Raw genomic sequence first — 17,577 nt, 5'->3', positions numbered from 1 at the left:
GCACAGAGCCAGGAGTAAGCCCTGAGAAGAGTGAGGTGTATGTCCCACTCCTGGTGCAGAACCTCTGGTCCAAGGCAGACCCCTTGAATTAGAATCTCCACTTAGCAATATCCTCAGGAAGTTACAACATACTTGGAAGTGTGAGCAAAGCTGATTTAGGCAGAAGTAGTTTTGATGGTTTATTTTGGTTTTGAGGACAACAATTTAGATCCTCTTCTCCTAGGGAAAATGAGATTCTAACTCCCAATACTAAATTTGTATAAAAGCACACTTAGGGGGCTTTGGGGATTGTAGACTTTCTGAGGAGATTGCCAGGCTTCCTCTTTCTTTATTTCCTACCTTAATTTTTACTTGTTCTGCATTGTATATAAAATATTTCTTTAAAGTTATTTAGACATTAAAAAAAATCCTTTATTTGGTTTTTGGCTCATACCCAGCAGTAGTCAGCACTTACTTCTGGTTCTGTGTTCAGAGATCATTTCTGATCAGGATAAAGAGACCATATGAGGTGCTGCAGATTGAATCCAGGTTGGCCATGTGCAAATCAATCGCCTCACCCATTGTATTATCTCTCCAGCCCACTAAATTTATTTTGCTTATACACAAGTACACACACACACACACATACATTACTCTACTTGACCAAAAAATCAGGAGAAAGTTGGAAAAACTTCCTTAATAATAAACCATCATAATAAATAGGAAAATGTCATCTTATAAAAATAAACATTTAAAAATGCTTTTATAAAATATATTTAAGAATAGCATATTATCTGCCTAAGTAGATATTTTAGTCATTTTTTTTTGGCTCTCAGGTTTATACTAGCTCATTGAAGTGTGAATAATACATTTACTATATTTGAATTGTAAATGTCATTCCTGGACAACAGTATTTTAGTTATCTTAATTTCTGGTTTTGTCAGCTGCAGATTGCCTTTAGGATGAGTTCTGTTAAGAACCAATTTTGAAGGGTGTGATGCTGGTATAAGGGGAATGAGCTCAGTTTTCACATTCATCTTTAGCCTAAGGATTCTGGCATGATTCATTGCTGAAAAAGAAGCTGACTACAGACTAAATGAATGAACTTGAATAAACTTGACACAGACAATCCTGCCAGATCTGTGTCCTGGGGGACATTGAGAGATGGGTTTCCTACATCCATGTCTTTGTCCACAGACAGAAACCCTGGAACAAGCTATTAAAGATGCTCATGAGTGTTACGACGAAGAGATGCAGCTCTGTAATGAACAGATAGAATCCCTGCGGAAGGAAATTGAAGACATGGAGAAGGTCCTGGAGAAGTCTTCCTATGATTGCCAGCAGCTGGTGGTTGCCCAGCAAACCCTGAAAAATGAACTGGACCGATATCATCAGATCATTGAGAATGAAGGCAGCAGGTGTGGTCAGTGGGGTGCAGTTGAAAGAATGCCTGGTTTCTTCATCTTGGCCACTGATGCCACAAGTCTTTGCTGAGTGCCTGCTTTGTGTCAGGGAATGTGGCAGGGAATGAAAACAAAAATATTTGACGGTGGAACTTGAGTGCTAGTTGGGGAGATAGATAATGGATGAATTTGTAACAGAGGGATTAAGAAAACATATGACAAGTACTTTGGAAGTAAATTATGGTGAGGGAAGAGAGGAGAGATCAAGGGGGAGGCGGTATTTGAGATTTTATCTAGGGTGGTGAGGAATGGCCATACCGGCAAGGCCATTTGTCCACAGGCCCTCAGGGATATAACTAATTTAGCATGTAGGTTGGTTAGCACAGTTCTGGTCATCAACAAGTGCTTAGAGGCCATTGATGTTATTGTTGTTGCTGTCACTGTGATGTCTACAGGTACATTTTCATTTTCTAAACCAGTATTTCCCAAAATTTACCTGGAGTGGGGCATTAAAATAATCTAGGGGGTGTTAGCCTCATTCGCAATTGACCACTTTCTCTTTGCTTAAAGAAGGTGGATTTGTGGAGCCACTGAGTTAATTCTTTTCTGAAAAGGAGCATTAAGCCAAATATATTTGGAATCTCTGTCTTGTAGCTACTCCCTCACCTTATGTGTATATCTGTATCATCCATATATACCTCATATATACATTTTTCATCTATGTGTACATGATCTATCTATACACATACTAGCATATAGAAAATGTGCATCTTTGTCTATATTATTAATATTGAAACCTACAACATTGTCTATGCTAAGATTGACTCTATCGATGCCCAGACCCTTGTCGGTAGATGCCAGGAAACAGCATGGGAATAGGTGCTTTATGGAAAGACTCTGATTATTTTTTTTAAGTTGTGATTATTTTTTATTAAGTTGTGATTATTTTTTATTCAGTTGTGATTTTGCTATTTGATATTTCTGATTTGGGGGAGGTTTAGATTAGTTTCAAAGGAAGAACCTAAAAGTACTCCACAGAGAGCAGCTCTTTCCTTCTTTGGGGTATCCAGCTTTGCCTGGAAGTACTCAATGTTAAACAGAAAGCCATCTTTTTTTTTTCTCTAATTATAGTCATACCAGTTACTGGTGCCCGCTCGAACAAATCAGTGAGCAACGGGATGACAGTGACAATGATGGTCATACCATACATAATTCTGAAATATTTCTGTCACATATAGTGTGCACATTTATAAAAATAGGTCTTGAACTGGCATTTAAATGTCTTTGTGAAAAATTTTGCATTGGAGAGATTTCACAGGAAGTTTACTGTATGTCTCTTTTGTTGATTTGTTTTATTTCAACTTTATTTTCATAAAGCTGTTCACAGTAATTGATTACATTAAATATTTCAACACCAATCCTACCACCATTGCCGGTTCCCTCCACCAATATTTTGAATTTTCTCACCACCATTAAAGCCTGCCCCACAGGCAGATGATAAATAATTTTTATTGCTTGTTATGAATAGTATATAATGTCTAAAACTTTAAATAGTTGGGGTCCAGAGACAGCTCTCTGCATTGAGCTCCCATTCCCATCTTCCGAGATTCATTTGTGAATCTCTGAATTTTGGCCATTAATGCGCCTAAATGGTGCCCCTGTTGATTTTTTTAAATTTATTTTTTCATAGGTTAAAAGTGATTAAAATATTGTATATCAATATATAGAACAAAGAACTCCTGATACTGTACATAAATTCAATAATTGTTTACACTTTGTCTTAGTTTATTTTTTATTTGTATGTTGCTGGCCATATTCATCAGTGCTCAGGGCTTACTCCTGGCTTTGCACTCAGGGATCACTCCTAAGTGGTGCTTGAGGAATCATGTGGATTGTTGAGGATCAAACCTGGATAGGCCAAGTGCAATGCAAATGCCCTATCCACTTTATTTTGGCCCTGTACCACATTTTTTTCTTAGTGTTAAAAACTTTTTGCCATATATACATATACATAATGCATAGTAAGAGACAAGATGGAGGCTATAGATCAGCGCAATGGGCAGAGTTCATGCTCTGTGTGCAGGCTTGATCCCCAGTTCTACATGATCCCTCAAGCACTGCTGGGAGCAATCCTTAAGAACTGGACCAAGAGTCTTTCTGACTCTGCCAGACATATCTCCAAAACTGCTCTCCCAACCCCCCCAGCCCTTAGTTGCCTTAAGTGCTTTAGGTATATTCCAGTACTCTTACTGGGATGTTAGCATTATAGAGTTATTTAAGCAAAGCAAACCCCAAAATAAGATGTTCACCATCAAATTAGCACTGTAAACTCTAAGTATTTATATTTTACAGTTTTCTGTAGGTATGCTTCATAGTTTATGACAAGCCCAATGAAATAATTATTTCCTTTTTTCTCAATTTATTTAACCATTATTTACAAAGTTGTTCGTGATGAATTTGTTACAGGTATTCAGTCTTCAACACCAGTATTCAACAACAGTTATTCAACACCAGTCCCACCACCACTATGACCTTTTGTCCATCATTGTCCATATTTTCCTACTGACCCTTCAAGCCTGCCCCACAAGCCCACAATTATTTATTTAGAATTTTTTAAATTGGATATCGTTGAGATAGACCATTACAAAGCTGTTCATAATCGGGTTTCAATCATACAATGATTCAGCACCCATCTCTCCATCAGTGTACATTTCCCACCACCAATGTCCCCGTTTCCCCACCACCATCCCCCAAACTCCACCCCTTATCCCAACCTCCCTCCATGGGAGGCACTTTTCTTCTTGCTGTCTCTCTCTTTTTCTTTTTGTGCATTATGGTTTGCAATACAGGTGCTAAGAGGTAATGGTATTTGTTCAGGGCATTTGGTATTTTTATCAAGACAATAAGGCTGGAGTAGCTTTTCAATTGGGTGGAAACTTTGGGGTGTGGATGTGACTGCCGAGGCTTCCAGAAGTACAGGGAGGTGAGGGGAGGTAGCCCATCCCAATCCCGAGAAAGCCTGGAAATTTCAGTCACAAAACCCACATACCAAAATTTTCAGCTAATTATATCTTGGTGAGGTCCGTCCTAAGATGGTGGAGTCAGGCCTAGGAAATGGCAGAGATTTTGGATTGTGGAAGCAAGTGGCTGCTAGGGGCTCTGCTTGGGTGGGTACAGGCCAACCTGCCTCCCTCTGATTTACCCCAGTCTGTTTAGCCATGTGCAAGTCTGAGCTTAACTGTGGCTTTTTATCTCTTTCGAGATTTATTTATGGGTCTCTAAGCAAGGACTGTAGTAGAGCTTACAGGGTGGCGCTGGAGTTGGTTCATGGGGGAAGGGGGGTGACTGCCACCTCTTCCAGGATTATTAGGAAATTGGGGGGAGGTAACCCATCCCAACTAGAGATCTAGAGAAGGATTTTCCTAATTTTTCTCAACATTGGATTTGCTCTCGCCCCTGACCATCTGTTTGGCTGATTCTCCTCTTCCTCTTCCTCCTTGATGCTTCTCCTTATCCTCCACTTCTTCTCCTTGTTGTTCTTTTTCTTGGTCTTCTTATTACTCTCTTCTTCCTCCTCCTTCTCTTTTTCCCTCTCCCTCTTCCTCTCCCTATTCACCCTTATCTTCCTCCCTTTCTTCTCCCCCTCCTCCTCTTTCTCCTCCTCCTTTACTTCCTCCTCTTTCTCCTCCTCCTCCTCCTCCTCCTCCTCCCTCTCCTGCCATTTGGGCCTGACCTAGTGCTCCTGAGAACTTACTGCTGGCTCTGTGCTCAGGGATCACTTCTGAAGGGTTTGGGAGGACCCTCTGGGATACGGGGGGTTGAAACTGAGTCAGCTGAGTGCAAGGCAAGCACCCTACTTTCTGTATTATCTCTCCAGCTCTCTAAATTGATTGTCTTTGAAATGTTGACCTACCCCCACTTTCTTGTTTTCTCTTCCAGGCTGAGCTCCACTTTCCTTGAAACTCCAGTCTCCATGTTTGCTGAGAGCCTTGGATCTAACCTCAGCTCTCTCCCAAGTGGGAAAGGTAATAAATACTCTCTCAAGGTCCAGGGTCCTCAGGCTCCCTCCCACTCCCCAGCCTTTCTCTTTAACAGACACATATTTTGCTTGTTTGGTTTTGGGCCACATCCAGGGAGACATAGGGCTTACTCTTGTCTCTGCACTCAGAGATCACTCCTGTTTGGATTCTGGGGGCCATATGGGTGCTGGGGATGCAAAGTGAGTACCCTACACACAGAACTATTGCTCTGACCCCTGTCTGCCTCTTTCTCCTCTTTCCCCATTCTCATTTCTATAACTTAGTGTGTGCAGATTTCTCACAAAAATGTCAATAGAGCTATCATATGACACAGCAATTCCATTTCTGGATATCTGTCCCCAAGGCACAAAAACATTCATTCATAAGGACATACACACATCACTATTCATTGCAGCACTAGTACAATAGCTTGGATATAGTATCCACCCAGAAGTCCATGGCAGATGAATGGGTAATGAAGGTGTGGTGTATAGACACAGTGGAATACTCTGCAGATATTAGGAAGGATGAAATCATCCAGTTCACTTGGATGAAACTGGATGATATCAGGCTAAGTGAAATAACTCAGAAAAAGGACAAATACTGGGTGCTGTTATTTATTTGTCTTGGAGTACTTGTGGGAGAGGAGCTAGCCCATAAAGATTCTATTCTCATGCAATGCTGAAGTAATTCAGACCGTGCCAGACCAGACTTCTAGATCACCTCTCTGTCTCTCTGTCTGTCTCTCTGTCTCCCTCCCTCTCTCTCTCTCTCTCTCTCTCTCTCTCTCTCTCTCTCTCTCTCTCTCTCTCCAAGCTCCTGCCCCTCTTGGGGGAAGCCCAAGACTGTAGGGAGTTAGTGGAAAGGGCTTCTGTTATTTAGTCTATGAACCCAAGGAACAGTTATAAGCAGCTATGGATGGAACAGGAGCTGTTTAACAAAAGGATTATCATAGAGTCACACGTTTTAATAAGTTGTCACCAATGTTATGGGAATTGTGAGCCTCAGAACATGGAGCAGTCCACCTACTTATCTAAAGCTACACAACAGATAGTCAGAGCTGGGACCTCCAGAGAGGTGGTGGCTAATTCAGGTCCAGGCTCTTACCTTGCACACCCTACCACATTGCTTGGCCTTGGCCTCTCCAACAGCTTTTTGTTCTTTGTTTTTCTTTATTTTTTTATTGAATCACCATGTGGAAAGTTACAAAGCTTTCAGGCTTAAGTCTCAGTTACACAATGCTCAAACATCCATCCCTTCACCAGTGCACATATTCCACCACCAAACACCACAGTAAACTTCCCCCCACCCCCCACCCCCTAGCCCCCCACCCCACCTGTGTAGCTGATAAATTTCACTTTACTTTCTCTTTACTTTGATTACATTCAATATTTCTCCCTGCCTCCCCTCCCTTGCCCTCCCCTCTTCTCCCCTCCCCTCTCCTCTCCTCCCCTCTCCTCCCCTCCCTTCCCCTCTCCTCTCCTCCCCTCCCCTCCCCTCCCCTCCCCTCCCCTCCCCTCTCCTCTCCTCCCCTCTCCTCTCCACTCCTCTCCTCTCTTCTCCTCTCTTCTCCTCTCCTCTCCTGTCCTCTCCTCCCCTCCCCTCCCCTCTCCTCTCCTCTTCTCCCTTCCCCTCCCCTCCCCTCCCCTCCCCTCCCCTCCCCTCTCCTCCCCTCCCCTCCCCTCCCCTCCCCTCCCCTCTCCTCTCCTCCCCTCCCCTCCCCTCCCCTCCCCTCCCCTCCCCTCCCCTCCCCTCCCCTCTCCTCTCCTCTCCTCTCCTCTCCTCTCCTCTCCTCTCCTCTCCTCTCCTCTCCTCTCCTCTCCTCTCCTCTCCTCTCCTCTCCTCTCCTCTCCTCTCCTCTCCTCTCCTCTCCTCTCCTCTCCTCTCCTCTCCTCTCCTCTCCTCTCCTCTCCTCTCCTCTCCTCTCCTCTCCTTCCATACCCTCTTTTCCCCTCCACTCCCCTTCCCTTCTTTTGTTTTTTGAGAATCCCAGCTATACTCGGAGCTTATTCTTGGTGGGGTTGTAGAGACCATATGGGGTGTCAGGGATCGAACCTTAGTCAGCTGTGTGTAAGTCAAGTGCTTTACTTGTATTATCTCTGTAGACAGCTTGTATTTCTTTTTTTAAAAATTTTATTGAATCACCATGAGAATGTTACAAGCTTTCATGTTTGAGTTACAATCTTACAATGATCAAACACCCATCCCTCCACCAGTGCACATTCCCCACCACCAATATCCCAGGTATACCCCCCATTTCCCACCCTTTCCCTGCCTCTAAGGCAGACAATATTCCCCATACTCTCTCTCTACTTTTGGGCATCATGGCTTGAAAGCTTGTATTCAGTGAATGCATTGCCCCTACCCTTGTCACTGCCAATTATACTTTAAAAAATTTATTTATTTTTTATTTATAGGGATCACCAGGACTATGCCAGTTAAAATAGCAGCAAAACCAAGACAAAAAGGCTTCCCTAAGTATGTTCTAAGAAGAAAGGAGGTTATCCTTAAACACAAACCAGAAGACAGTCTAAAAGGCACAGAACAGATGCAAGGGCCACTTAAAGAGGAATTCAAATCTAAGTTTGAATCTGGGGGTGAGGAGGCATGCCCCTCCATCGTAGAAGAGTCTCTGGAAGATGTGCCCGATGGAGGACAGATAAGCAAAGCCTTTGGGAAACTCTGCAAGATGGTCAAGGAGAGAGTGAAAAGCCCCAAAGAGCCAGAGCCCCCAGCAGGCCTCCACACCAAGGGGCAGTATGTGTTGGTCTCCAGGGATGACCTTTATGAAGACTCTGAATTCTGTTCCTTCTCCACCCCGGCCAAAGGCAGGGTGGTTGTTTTCATGGAGGATGACTCTGTGCATTGTGGTAGCCTGGGGGAGCTGTCTCCCGAGCATCCCCGGGCCTTTTTGGAGAATGGGCAGGGAGATCCCCAACAGAGAGAAGATGCATACTCTTCTGGTCCGCATACTGCAGACTTCAAAAAGAAGGAGCTAAATGCCAAAAAAAAGGAAGGCTCCAGGGTGAAATATACTGGCCAGAAGGAGGATAAGGGGTCTGAGAAGCCCTGTCGAGTGGTCGTATCTGCTCCAGAGAAATGGTCTACAACCCAACCTGAAAAGCCTGCAGTCAAGCAGGATCAATTTGAGGGGCACGGGCCTGTGAGCACCTGTGTGCTGGACAGGAGTGTCCCCCGGGGTCTGGCCCGTGGGGAGGTGAGAGTAGTTGAATCCATTGAGAAGTTTTCCATGGAGAGCATTGAGACCTATGAAGAAACTGCTGTCGTTGTGGAGACCACGACTGAGAAGACAAAAGGCAAGAAGAAGAAATTGGGAGACAAGGGCTCTTAAGAAGCCTCAGCTCCAAAGGGGAAAATGTTACCAGGCCCACTTTAGGGGAAGGGCCTTTAGAACAAATGACAGAGCATCTGAAGTTCCTGTTTGGATTAGACTGTAGTTGGCCCATCTGGCACTGTCAGTGATGACTTAATTAATTAAAAAGTTTTCTTTGCTTGCACATTCTTTGTCTAATTAACAGGAGCCTTTGTGGATTTGGGGGGTAGAACTGTGAAACAACGGCCAAGCCATATTGGTTGAGGAAAGAGGCAAGAGGCTTGGTCTTCTGGTTTATCAGAGATGACACAGATGGGGAAGAGTCTACAGGTGTAGAAAGGTTGAACACCACTGTTCTGCATCTTGATTATAAATGCCAGTCTGTGGACTGGTGTTCAGGACATATGCCAATTCACAGCTGTGGAAGGTTGAGGAGTGCTGCATTACAGACTTGGGGGCACACTGACATCCTAGCGGATGGCATTAGTTCTTTTGCATTCCAGTTTAAGCACACACGGGGCAGTATTTGGTTAGAGAAACAATGAATGGTGTCTGTCATAGTCTACATTCATCTAGAAGGTGATCCTGGGCCATAAAGATAGTTGAGTGGGGAGGTCATTTGCCTTGCATTGTAGCCAATCCAGGTTCCATCTTTATCTTCACGTATGATCCCCAGAGCCTCCAGCAGTCATCCCTGAGCACAGAGCTAGTAGTAATCCCTGAGTACTGGTGAGTGTGTGCCTCCAAACCAAATAGAGAAAAACAAGAAGCAAATATTTGGATGTATAATTAACAAATGAGAGGGTAGGCGTGCCCCACCCATGAAGATGGGTATAAAATTTTGACTCCGTATAACCCAAATATGGTGTCTTTTGCTATCTACAGTTACTCTCAAACTGAGGGAAATTGGTTTCAGAGTGTCTCACATACTAGAATTCTAAAATGCTCAATTTCCTTGGGATATATTCTGAAGGTCCAACAATCTGATGTCCATGGTCAGTTGAATATGTAGATGTGGAAGTCAGGGGTATGGAGTGCCACTGCAGTGAGAAAGAATCCACACAGTAATGGATTCACACAATTTTTAAGGTGTTTTCTGCAGCTTTTTGGGCATGTGATTTCCAGGGAGCGCAGAGGGAGATGGGGATAATGAGGCAGTAATGTGAAATGTGTGTTACCAGATCTGCACCAATAACACCTGGAGTTATCCTGCCGAGCCATGAGGGAGTTGGCGAATTTGTCAACCAGCTTTTGCCAGCCTGCTGAAAGAGATGTTCCTAGGGTGTTAACTTTTGGGGCCAAGAAAGTCCTAGAGCATGGCACAGATGCTAGCTTTTGGACTTTAGGTATGAAAGTGTGTAGAAATGGTATGTAAGTATGTAAAATGGTCAGGAGATATAGGTAGGCACTCTCTGAACAACCAATTCACTAAATACCTTTCCCCCTGATGTACTACAATGATCTTACCCCAAGATTGCACACTTGGATTTCAAAAAGCAAAGCATAAGGCCCTTGTTTGAGACTTACTAGACCAACAAGCATATGCAATATAGTGATAAAGATATTTTTTAAAGTTTTGTTATTGATCTACTTACTGTAATAAGATGTGTGATAGGAATAGGATTGTGATAGTATACTGTAACAGGATGTGTGATCATATAGTATATGTATGTTAATGGTCTCTACTAAGTGCCTGTGCAAGCACACACACACAAACACACACACGCACACACATGCACTCATACACACACACGACTTATTTTGTCACATCCTAGGAAGCATAAATTAGTTCAAAGTAGAATCTTAGCAAAAGATTTTTAGGCATCTAGTTTTCTATTAGCAATCCAAAAATAATGTTTTATTTATACCAATAAAGCAATTACTCCTTCCCTATGTAGATGCTCCAAAATGTATTGAGTGAAAGTGCTTAAATGTATTGCTGCATTGGCCAAAAAAAAAGCATCTGGCAAACATCTACACATTATTAGAGAAAATTGCTGAAGTAAAAAAATTTTATTCTATTACTTCTTCATTATGAATAATGGAAAGAATACTCAATAAATAGTCACCTCTCTTTTCTAGAAACTTTGAAAAAATCTTATTCTTATTCATTAGAGATTTCAGCTTTAAGAAAGAAATATGCTTTATTGTTCTTTTAAAAATATGAACGGAAAACCTACTTCACTGAAAAAAATGGAAGTATTAATAATTTTTTTTTTGCTTTTTGGGTCACACCCAGTAATGCACAGGGGTCACTCCTGGCTCATGCACTCAGGAATCACCCCTGGCGATACTCAGGGGACCATATGGGATGCTGGGATTTGAACCCCAGTCGGCCGCGTGCAAGGCAAACGCCCTACCCGCTGTGCTATCACTCCAGCCCCAGTATTAATAATTTTAAAGCTAAAGAGAGAATGATGGAAACTATTAGCAAGAGTTCAGAATGAACTAGGATATTGACTCATTGTGTATTCTGTATTCATCATAACTGCCACTGAAAAACTTCTCTTTTCCCCATAAATTTTTATCTTTTTGACATTGTCTTTTATTTTTATTAATTAATTAATTAATTAATTAATTTATTTTGGGTCATACCCGGCAATGCTCAGGGGTTACTCCTGGCTCTGCACTCAGGAATTACTCCTGACGGTACTTGGGGGACCATATGGGATGCTTGGAATTGAACCTGGGTCGGATGTGTGCAAGGCAAACGCCCTAACCGCTGTGCTATCTCTCCAGCCCCGACATTGTCTTTTAGTGTCTTAAAATGCAGGGGCTTAAGCTTCATCTTCATCACTTCTCAAAAAATTACAGGAGCTCTTTTTAAAAAAAGTGACAGGACAGTTTCATAATTAACCAATAACAAAAATGGATTGGGGGTCCGCTCTGTGCTATGTTCAGTGCCTGGGCACTAAGGACACAGCACAGAACACAACAGAACACAGCAGATGTTGTCCTGCTGCATAGACATGACTCCTGACAAGTGGAGAGGAATGCCTAGGCTGAGAGAAGGTGAGATGTAGACCATACTGTGAAGGAAAGAAAACAGGATGATGTGTGGGAGTGTCTGGAGGTGTATTTTGGATTCAGAAGACCCATTGCAGGAAGCGACATGTGATCTGAATGACAAGATGGGCTGGAGATGTGCAGTTCTGAGGGAAGAGTATTTGAGTAGGTAGAATAGCAAGGGCGAAGGGCCATTGGGCAGGAATGAATTTTGCCTATTAAGGAGAAGAAAGACAGGGAAGTGAGGGGACCATGGGAAGAGATGAGGTCAAAGAGGGCGACAGGGGTATGATAAATGCCATTTCCTGAAGGCTCACATTGGTCTGAAAATTTGGCTCACTGTTAATGTGGGGTGCTGCAGTGGACACTTTGGGGTCTGGTTAGGCACTTTGTCTTTTCCAGGCCCATTTTCTTGACTGCTTGATATTTTTCATTTTCTCCACTTAGTTCTGTCTTCTTCAGGACATCTGCATAATGAGTTCATATATTGATTTTTCCTTTTCTAAAGCCATTGAAAACATGTCTTTTTTTGTTTGTTTTGTGCCACACATGGCAACTCTCAGGGTTTATTTCTGACTTTGCACTCAGTACTTGCTTCTGGCGGTGCTCGGAGGACCGTATTGGATGCCAGAGATTGGACCTGGGTTGGCCACTTGCAAGGCCCCATCTACTGCATTATCTCTCCGGCTCCAACATGTCTCTTTTATAAAATTCACTACATAATGGGACTTAAGAGCAAACCTCCCAATTTCTTCGATGGCAGAAGGACAATGCTTAGACAATCCCAGAGATGCCCACAATATGGTACTGCTGGGCCTAGGGTTGGGCCTAGTTCTTTTTTTTTTTTTTTTTTAATTTATTTATTTTTAATTAGAGAATCACCGTGAGGGTACAGTTACAGATTTATACACTTTTGTGCTTATACTTCCCTCATACAAAGTTTGGGAACCCATCCCTTCACCAGTGCCCATTCTCCACCACCCGTAAACCCGGCGTCCCTCCCACCCTCCCCAATCCCATCTCCCCCCCACCCCACCCTGCCACTGTGGCAAGGCATTCCCTTCTGTTTTCTCTCTCTAATTAGCTGTTGTGGTTTGCAATAAAGGTGTTGAGTGGCCGCTGTGTTCAGTCTCTAGCCCTCATTCAGCCCGCAACTCCATTCCCCCACATGGCCTTCGACTACAATGTAGTTGGTGATCGCTTCTCTGAGTTGACCTTTCCCCGGAATGTGAGGCCAGCCTCGAAGCCATGGAGTCAACCTCCTGGTACTTATTTCTACAGTTCTTGGGTGTTAGTCTCCCACTCTGTTATTCTATATACCATAGATGAGTGCAATCTTTCTATGTCTGTCTCTCTCTTTCTGACTCATTTCACTCAGCATGAAACTTTTCATGCCCATCCACTTAACTACAAAATTCTTGACCTCCTTTTTTCTAACAGCTGCATAGTATTCCATTGTATAGATGTACCAAAGTTTCCTCAACCAGTCATCCGTTCTGGGGCATTCGGGTTTTTTCCAGATTCTGGCTATTGTAAACAGTGCTGCGATGAACATACATGTGCAGATGTTGTTTCGATTGTACTTTTTTGCCTCTCTGGGATATATTCCCAGCAGTGGTATTGCTGGGTCAAATGGGAATTCAATATCTAATTTTTTGAGAGTCGTCCAAATTGTTTTCCAGAAGGGCTGAACCAGTCGGCATTCCCACCAGCAGTGAAGAAGGGTCCCTTTCTCCCCACATCCTCTCCAACAGCGGTTGCTTTTGTTCTTTTGGATGTGTGCTAGTCTCTGTGGTGTGAGGTGGTATCTCATGGTTGTTTTGATCTGCATCTCTCTGATGATTAGTGATGTAGAGCGCTTTTTCATGTGCCTTTTGGCCATTCGTATTTCTTCCTTGGTAAAGTTTCTGTTCATTTCTTTGCCCCATTTTTTGATGGGGTTGGATGTTTTCTTCTTGTAGAGTTCAACCAGTGCTTTATATACCATTGATATCAACCCCTTATCTGATGGGTATTGTGTAAATATCCTTTCCCATTCTGTGGATAGTCTTTGTATTCTGGTCACTGTATCTCTTGCGGTGCAGACAAAGCAGTAACAATTAAAACAGCATGGTACTGGAACAAAGGCAGAGCCGTAGACCAATGGAACAGGGTGGAATATCCCTACACACAACCCCAAATGTATGATCATCTAATCTTTGATAAGGGAGCAAGAGATGTGAAGTGGAGCAAGGAAAGCCTCTTTAACAAATGGTGCTGGCACAACTGGACAACCACATGCAAAAAAATGGGTTTAGACCTTGACCTGACACCATGCACAAAAGTCAGATCAAAATGGATTAAAGACCTCAACATTAGACCACAAACCATAAGGTACATTGAAGACAAGGTCGGCGAAACCCTCCACGATATTGAAGATAAACGTATCTTCAAAGGTGACACGGAACTAAGCAATCTAGTAAAAACAGAAATCAACAAATGGGACTACATGAAACTAAAGGGCCTAGTTCTTATACCAGTGGGTCCTTTGGGCCTCCTGTCCCTAACTCAGCCTCAGATGAAGGACTGATACCCTTCCAAAGCCCTCGCCTACTCATGAAGCTGTATCCCAGTTCCTACCCCTTCCCTTCTATTGCAATTGGAACAGTATTGGTATTTGTAAATGATATCTACAGTAGCTTCAGTTGTCCTAATACTGGACCCCTTGGGCCCCCTGCCCTACCTGGTTCAAGGCTACATTCAAAGGTTTATTCCATCAAGTACAGATCACTGATAACTTACAGGATCCTAAACTTAGGGTATTCTATGGAAACAGGAGTCTGCAAGGTTCACAGTACAAGCATACCAAAAATACTTGGGCATTCATATTCCCAGGAGCTGCTCTCAACCGAGAAAGGCAGAACCTCATGGATAAATTCCTTGACTTTCTCTTGCCTCCATTGGGATATCTTTGAGTCAGGTTGTACTCAGACTAGTGAGTCCTAGCTCAGAACCCCCCACCAAGAAACCCACCATCCTTATGCCTTGAATTGACTTTCTTCCTTCCCTGATCTACTTTCCTATATCTGCACCTGCAAATATTTCTTTTCAAATAAGCAACTTGACCTAAACTCCTCTTATAATTGGCCTCTGGGAGAACCCTGCTTAAAAGCGCAGGCTGGCAGCTGCCCAGAAATACCTTCATTCTGCAAGCAGAAGCCCCACTTTTGTGTTGAGGAGTTTCTCCTTACACCCTGTGCACAGCCTCGTAAAATTTCCTTTGTTTGTGGGGTGAGCAAGTATCCCAAACCAGATCAATTGATGGAGTTTGAAGTTGGAGTCCAGTGAAACAAGATGGAAAGTCTGGAAATTTGCCCGTTATAGGAGTTCTGACTCAGTTACTACTGACCTCTTTCTCTTTAATTTTTCTTGATTATATCACCGTAAGAACAGTTACAAAGCTTTAATAATTGAGTTTAAGTCATACAATGATACAACACCCATCCTCCACCAGTATACATTTTCCGCCACCAATGCCCTTAGTATCCTTCCTGCCATCCCCACCCCAGCCCACACCCTGCCTCCCTGGTAGACAATTTCCTTCTTTCTCTCTCTACTTTTGGGCATCATGGTTTGAAATACAGATTTGAGAGGCCATCATATTTGGTCCTTTGTGTACTTTCAGCACACATCTCCCATCCTGAGCAATCCCTCCAACCACCATTGACTTAGTGATCCTGTCTCTATCCCAGATGCCTTCTTCCCTAGCTCATGAGTCAGGCTTCCAAATGTGGAGCAATCTTCTTTTATATTCAACAAATGAGTGCAGTCATTCTATGTCTGTCCCTCTTTTTTCTGACTCATTTCACTTGGCATGATACTCTCCATGTCCATCCACTTATAAGGAAATTTCATGATTTCAACTTTTCTAACAGCTTTGTAGTATTCCATTGTGTAGACGTACCATAGTTTCCTTAACCAGTCATCTATTCTTGGGCATGTGGGTTGTTTCCAGATTCTGGCTATTGTGAACAGTGCTGCAATGAACACACAGGTGCAAATGTCATTTCTGCTTTTTTGTACCCTTGGAATATCGTCCCAGAAGTGGTATTACCGGGTTATATGGAAGCTCAATTTCTAGTTTTTTTGAGGACTGCCCGTATTGGTTTTCAGAAAGTCTAGACCAGTCTGCATTCCCAAGAACAATGAAAGAGTCCCTTTCTCCCCACATCCGCACCAGCACTGGTTGTTCTTGTTCTTCTTGATGTGTACCAGTCTCTGTGGTGTAAGATAATATCTCATTGTTGTTTTGATTTGCATCTCCCTGATGATTAATGATGTAGAACATTTTTTATGTGCCTTTTGGCCATTTGTATTTGTTTTTTTTGAGGAAGTTTCTGCTCATTTCTTCTCCCCACTTTTTGATGGGGTTGTAGTTATTTTTCTTATACAGTTCTACTAATGTCTTGTATATCCTGGATATTAATCCCTTATCTGATGGGTATTGAATAAATAATTTTTCCCATTCAGTGAGCTCTCTTTGTATTTGGTTACTGTTTCCTTTGAGGTGCAGAAGCTTCTTAGATTAATGTAGCCCCATTTGTTTATGTTTGTTCCTACTTAATTGGTCAGATGTCATCCTTGAACATCCTTAAATATGCCTTTAGCTTCTATGTTATGGAGGGCCTACATTTCCCTCCATGTACCTTACGAACTCAGGTCTGATATTGAGATCTTTAATCCACTTTGATCTGACTTTTGTGCCTGGCATTAGACAGACGTCAGTGTTTTTTTTTTTTTTTGTGGATGGCTGTTCAGTTTTTCCAGCACCACTTATTGAAGAGTCTTTCCTTGCTCCACATTCATTGCTCCTTTATTAAAGATCAAGTGATAAAATATTTGAGAGTATGTGACAAAATATTCAACTCTGTTCCATTGGTTTGCCGGTCTGTTCCTAGCCCAATACCATACTGTTTTAATTACTACTGCTTTGTAGTACAGTTTGAAGTTGGGGAAGGTGATGCCACCCATCTTCTTTTCCCCAAGGATTGCTTTAGCTATTCATGGGGGTTTATGGTTCCATAGGAGTTTCAGGAGTGTTTTGTCTATTTCTTTGAAGAGTGACAGGGGTATCCTTATAGGAATTGCATTACATTCATACAATGCTTTTGGGAGTTTTGCCATTTTGACTATGTTAATCCTCCTGATCCATGAGTAGGGGATGTATCTCTATTTCCTAGTGTCCCCTTTTACTTCTTAAAGTAGTGTTTTGCAATTATCTTTGTATAGGTCCTTCACCTTTTAAGTTAAGCTGATTCCAAGGACTTGCTTTTCTGAAGCACTATTATGAACTGGATTGTTTTATTAATATCTCTTTCTTCTCTTTCATTATTTGCATATAGAAAAACCGTGGACTTTTAGGTGTTGATTTTGTAGGCTGCCACTTTACTATACAAACCCATTGTTTCTAAGAGCTTTTTAATAGATTCGTTAGGATTTTCTAAGTATAGTATTATGTCATCCACAAATAGTGACAGATTGACTTCTTTGTTTTATACCTGGATTCCTTTAATATATTTTCCTGTCTAAATGCTATGGTAAGAACTTCCAGTGCTATATTGAATGGAAATGGTGAGAGTGGGAAACCTTGTCTTGTCCCCAATCTTAGAGGGAAGGCTTGTAGTGTCTCCCCATGGAGAACCATACTTGCTGTGGGCTTGTGGTAGATGGTGTTGACTATACTGAGGAAAGCTCCTTCAATTTTCATTTTGTTGAGAGTTTTTATCATGAACAAGTGCTGGATCTTGTCAAAAGCTTTCTCCTCATTTATAGATATGACAATAAGTTTTTTTAATTT

The 17,577-nt window shown here is 42.5% G+C and overlaps 1 protein-coding gene across 1 annotated transcript in view; it reads left to right on the top strand.

Moving 5' to 3' along the window:
* BFSP1 (beaded filament structural protein 1) overlaps positions 1–8,867 on the top strand; it is a 45,258-nt gene extending 36,391 nt beyond the window's left edge. Inside the window, exons 6-8 of the mRNA XM_004610970.2 lie at positions 1,177–1,397; positions 5,322–5,407; positions 7,819–8,867. Of these exons, the coding sequence (XP_004611027.2) occupies positions 1,177–1,397; positions 5,322–5,407; positions 7,819–8,753 (1,242 nt within the window). The 3' untranslated portion in view covers positions 8,754–8,867. The remainder of the gene's footprint in view (positions 1–1,176; positions 1,398–5,321; positions 5,408–7,818) is intronic.
* The last annotated feature ends 8,710 nt before the right edge of the window (positions 8,868–17,577 follow it).

Source organism: Sorex araneus, chromosome 3 (assembly GCF_027595985.1).
Source record: "Sorex araneus isolate mSorAra2 chromosome 3, mSorAra2.pri, whole genome shotgun sequence".
In the NCBI taxonomy this organism is placed as follows: Eukaryota; Metazoa; Chordata; class Mammalia; order Eulipotyphla; family Soricidae; genus Sorex; species Sorex araneus.
Note: the sequence above shows the minus strand (reverse complement) of the source record. Positions and strands in the feature narration are given on the sequence as shown.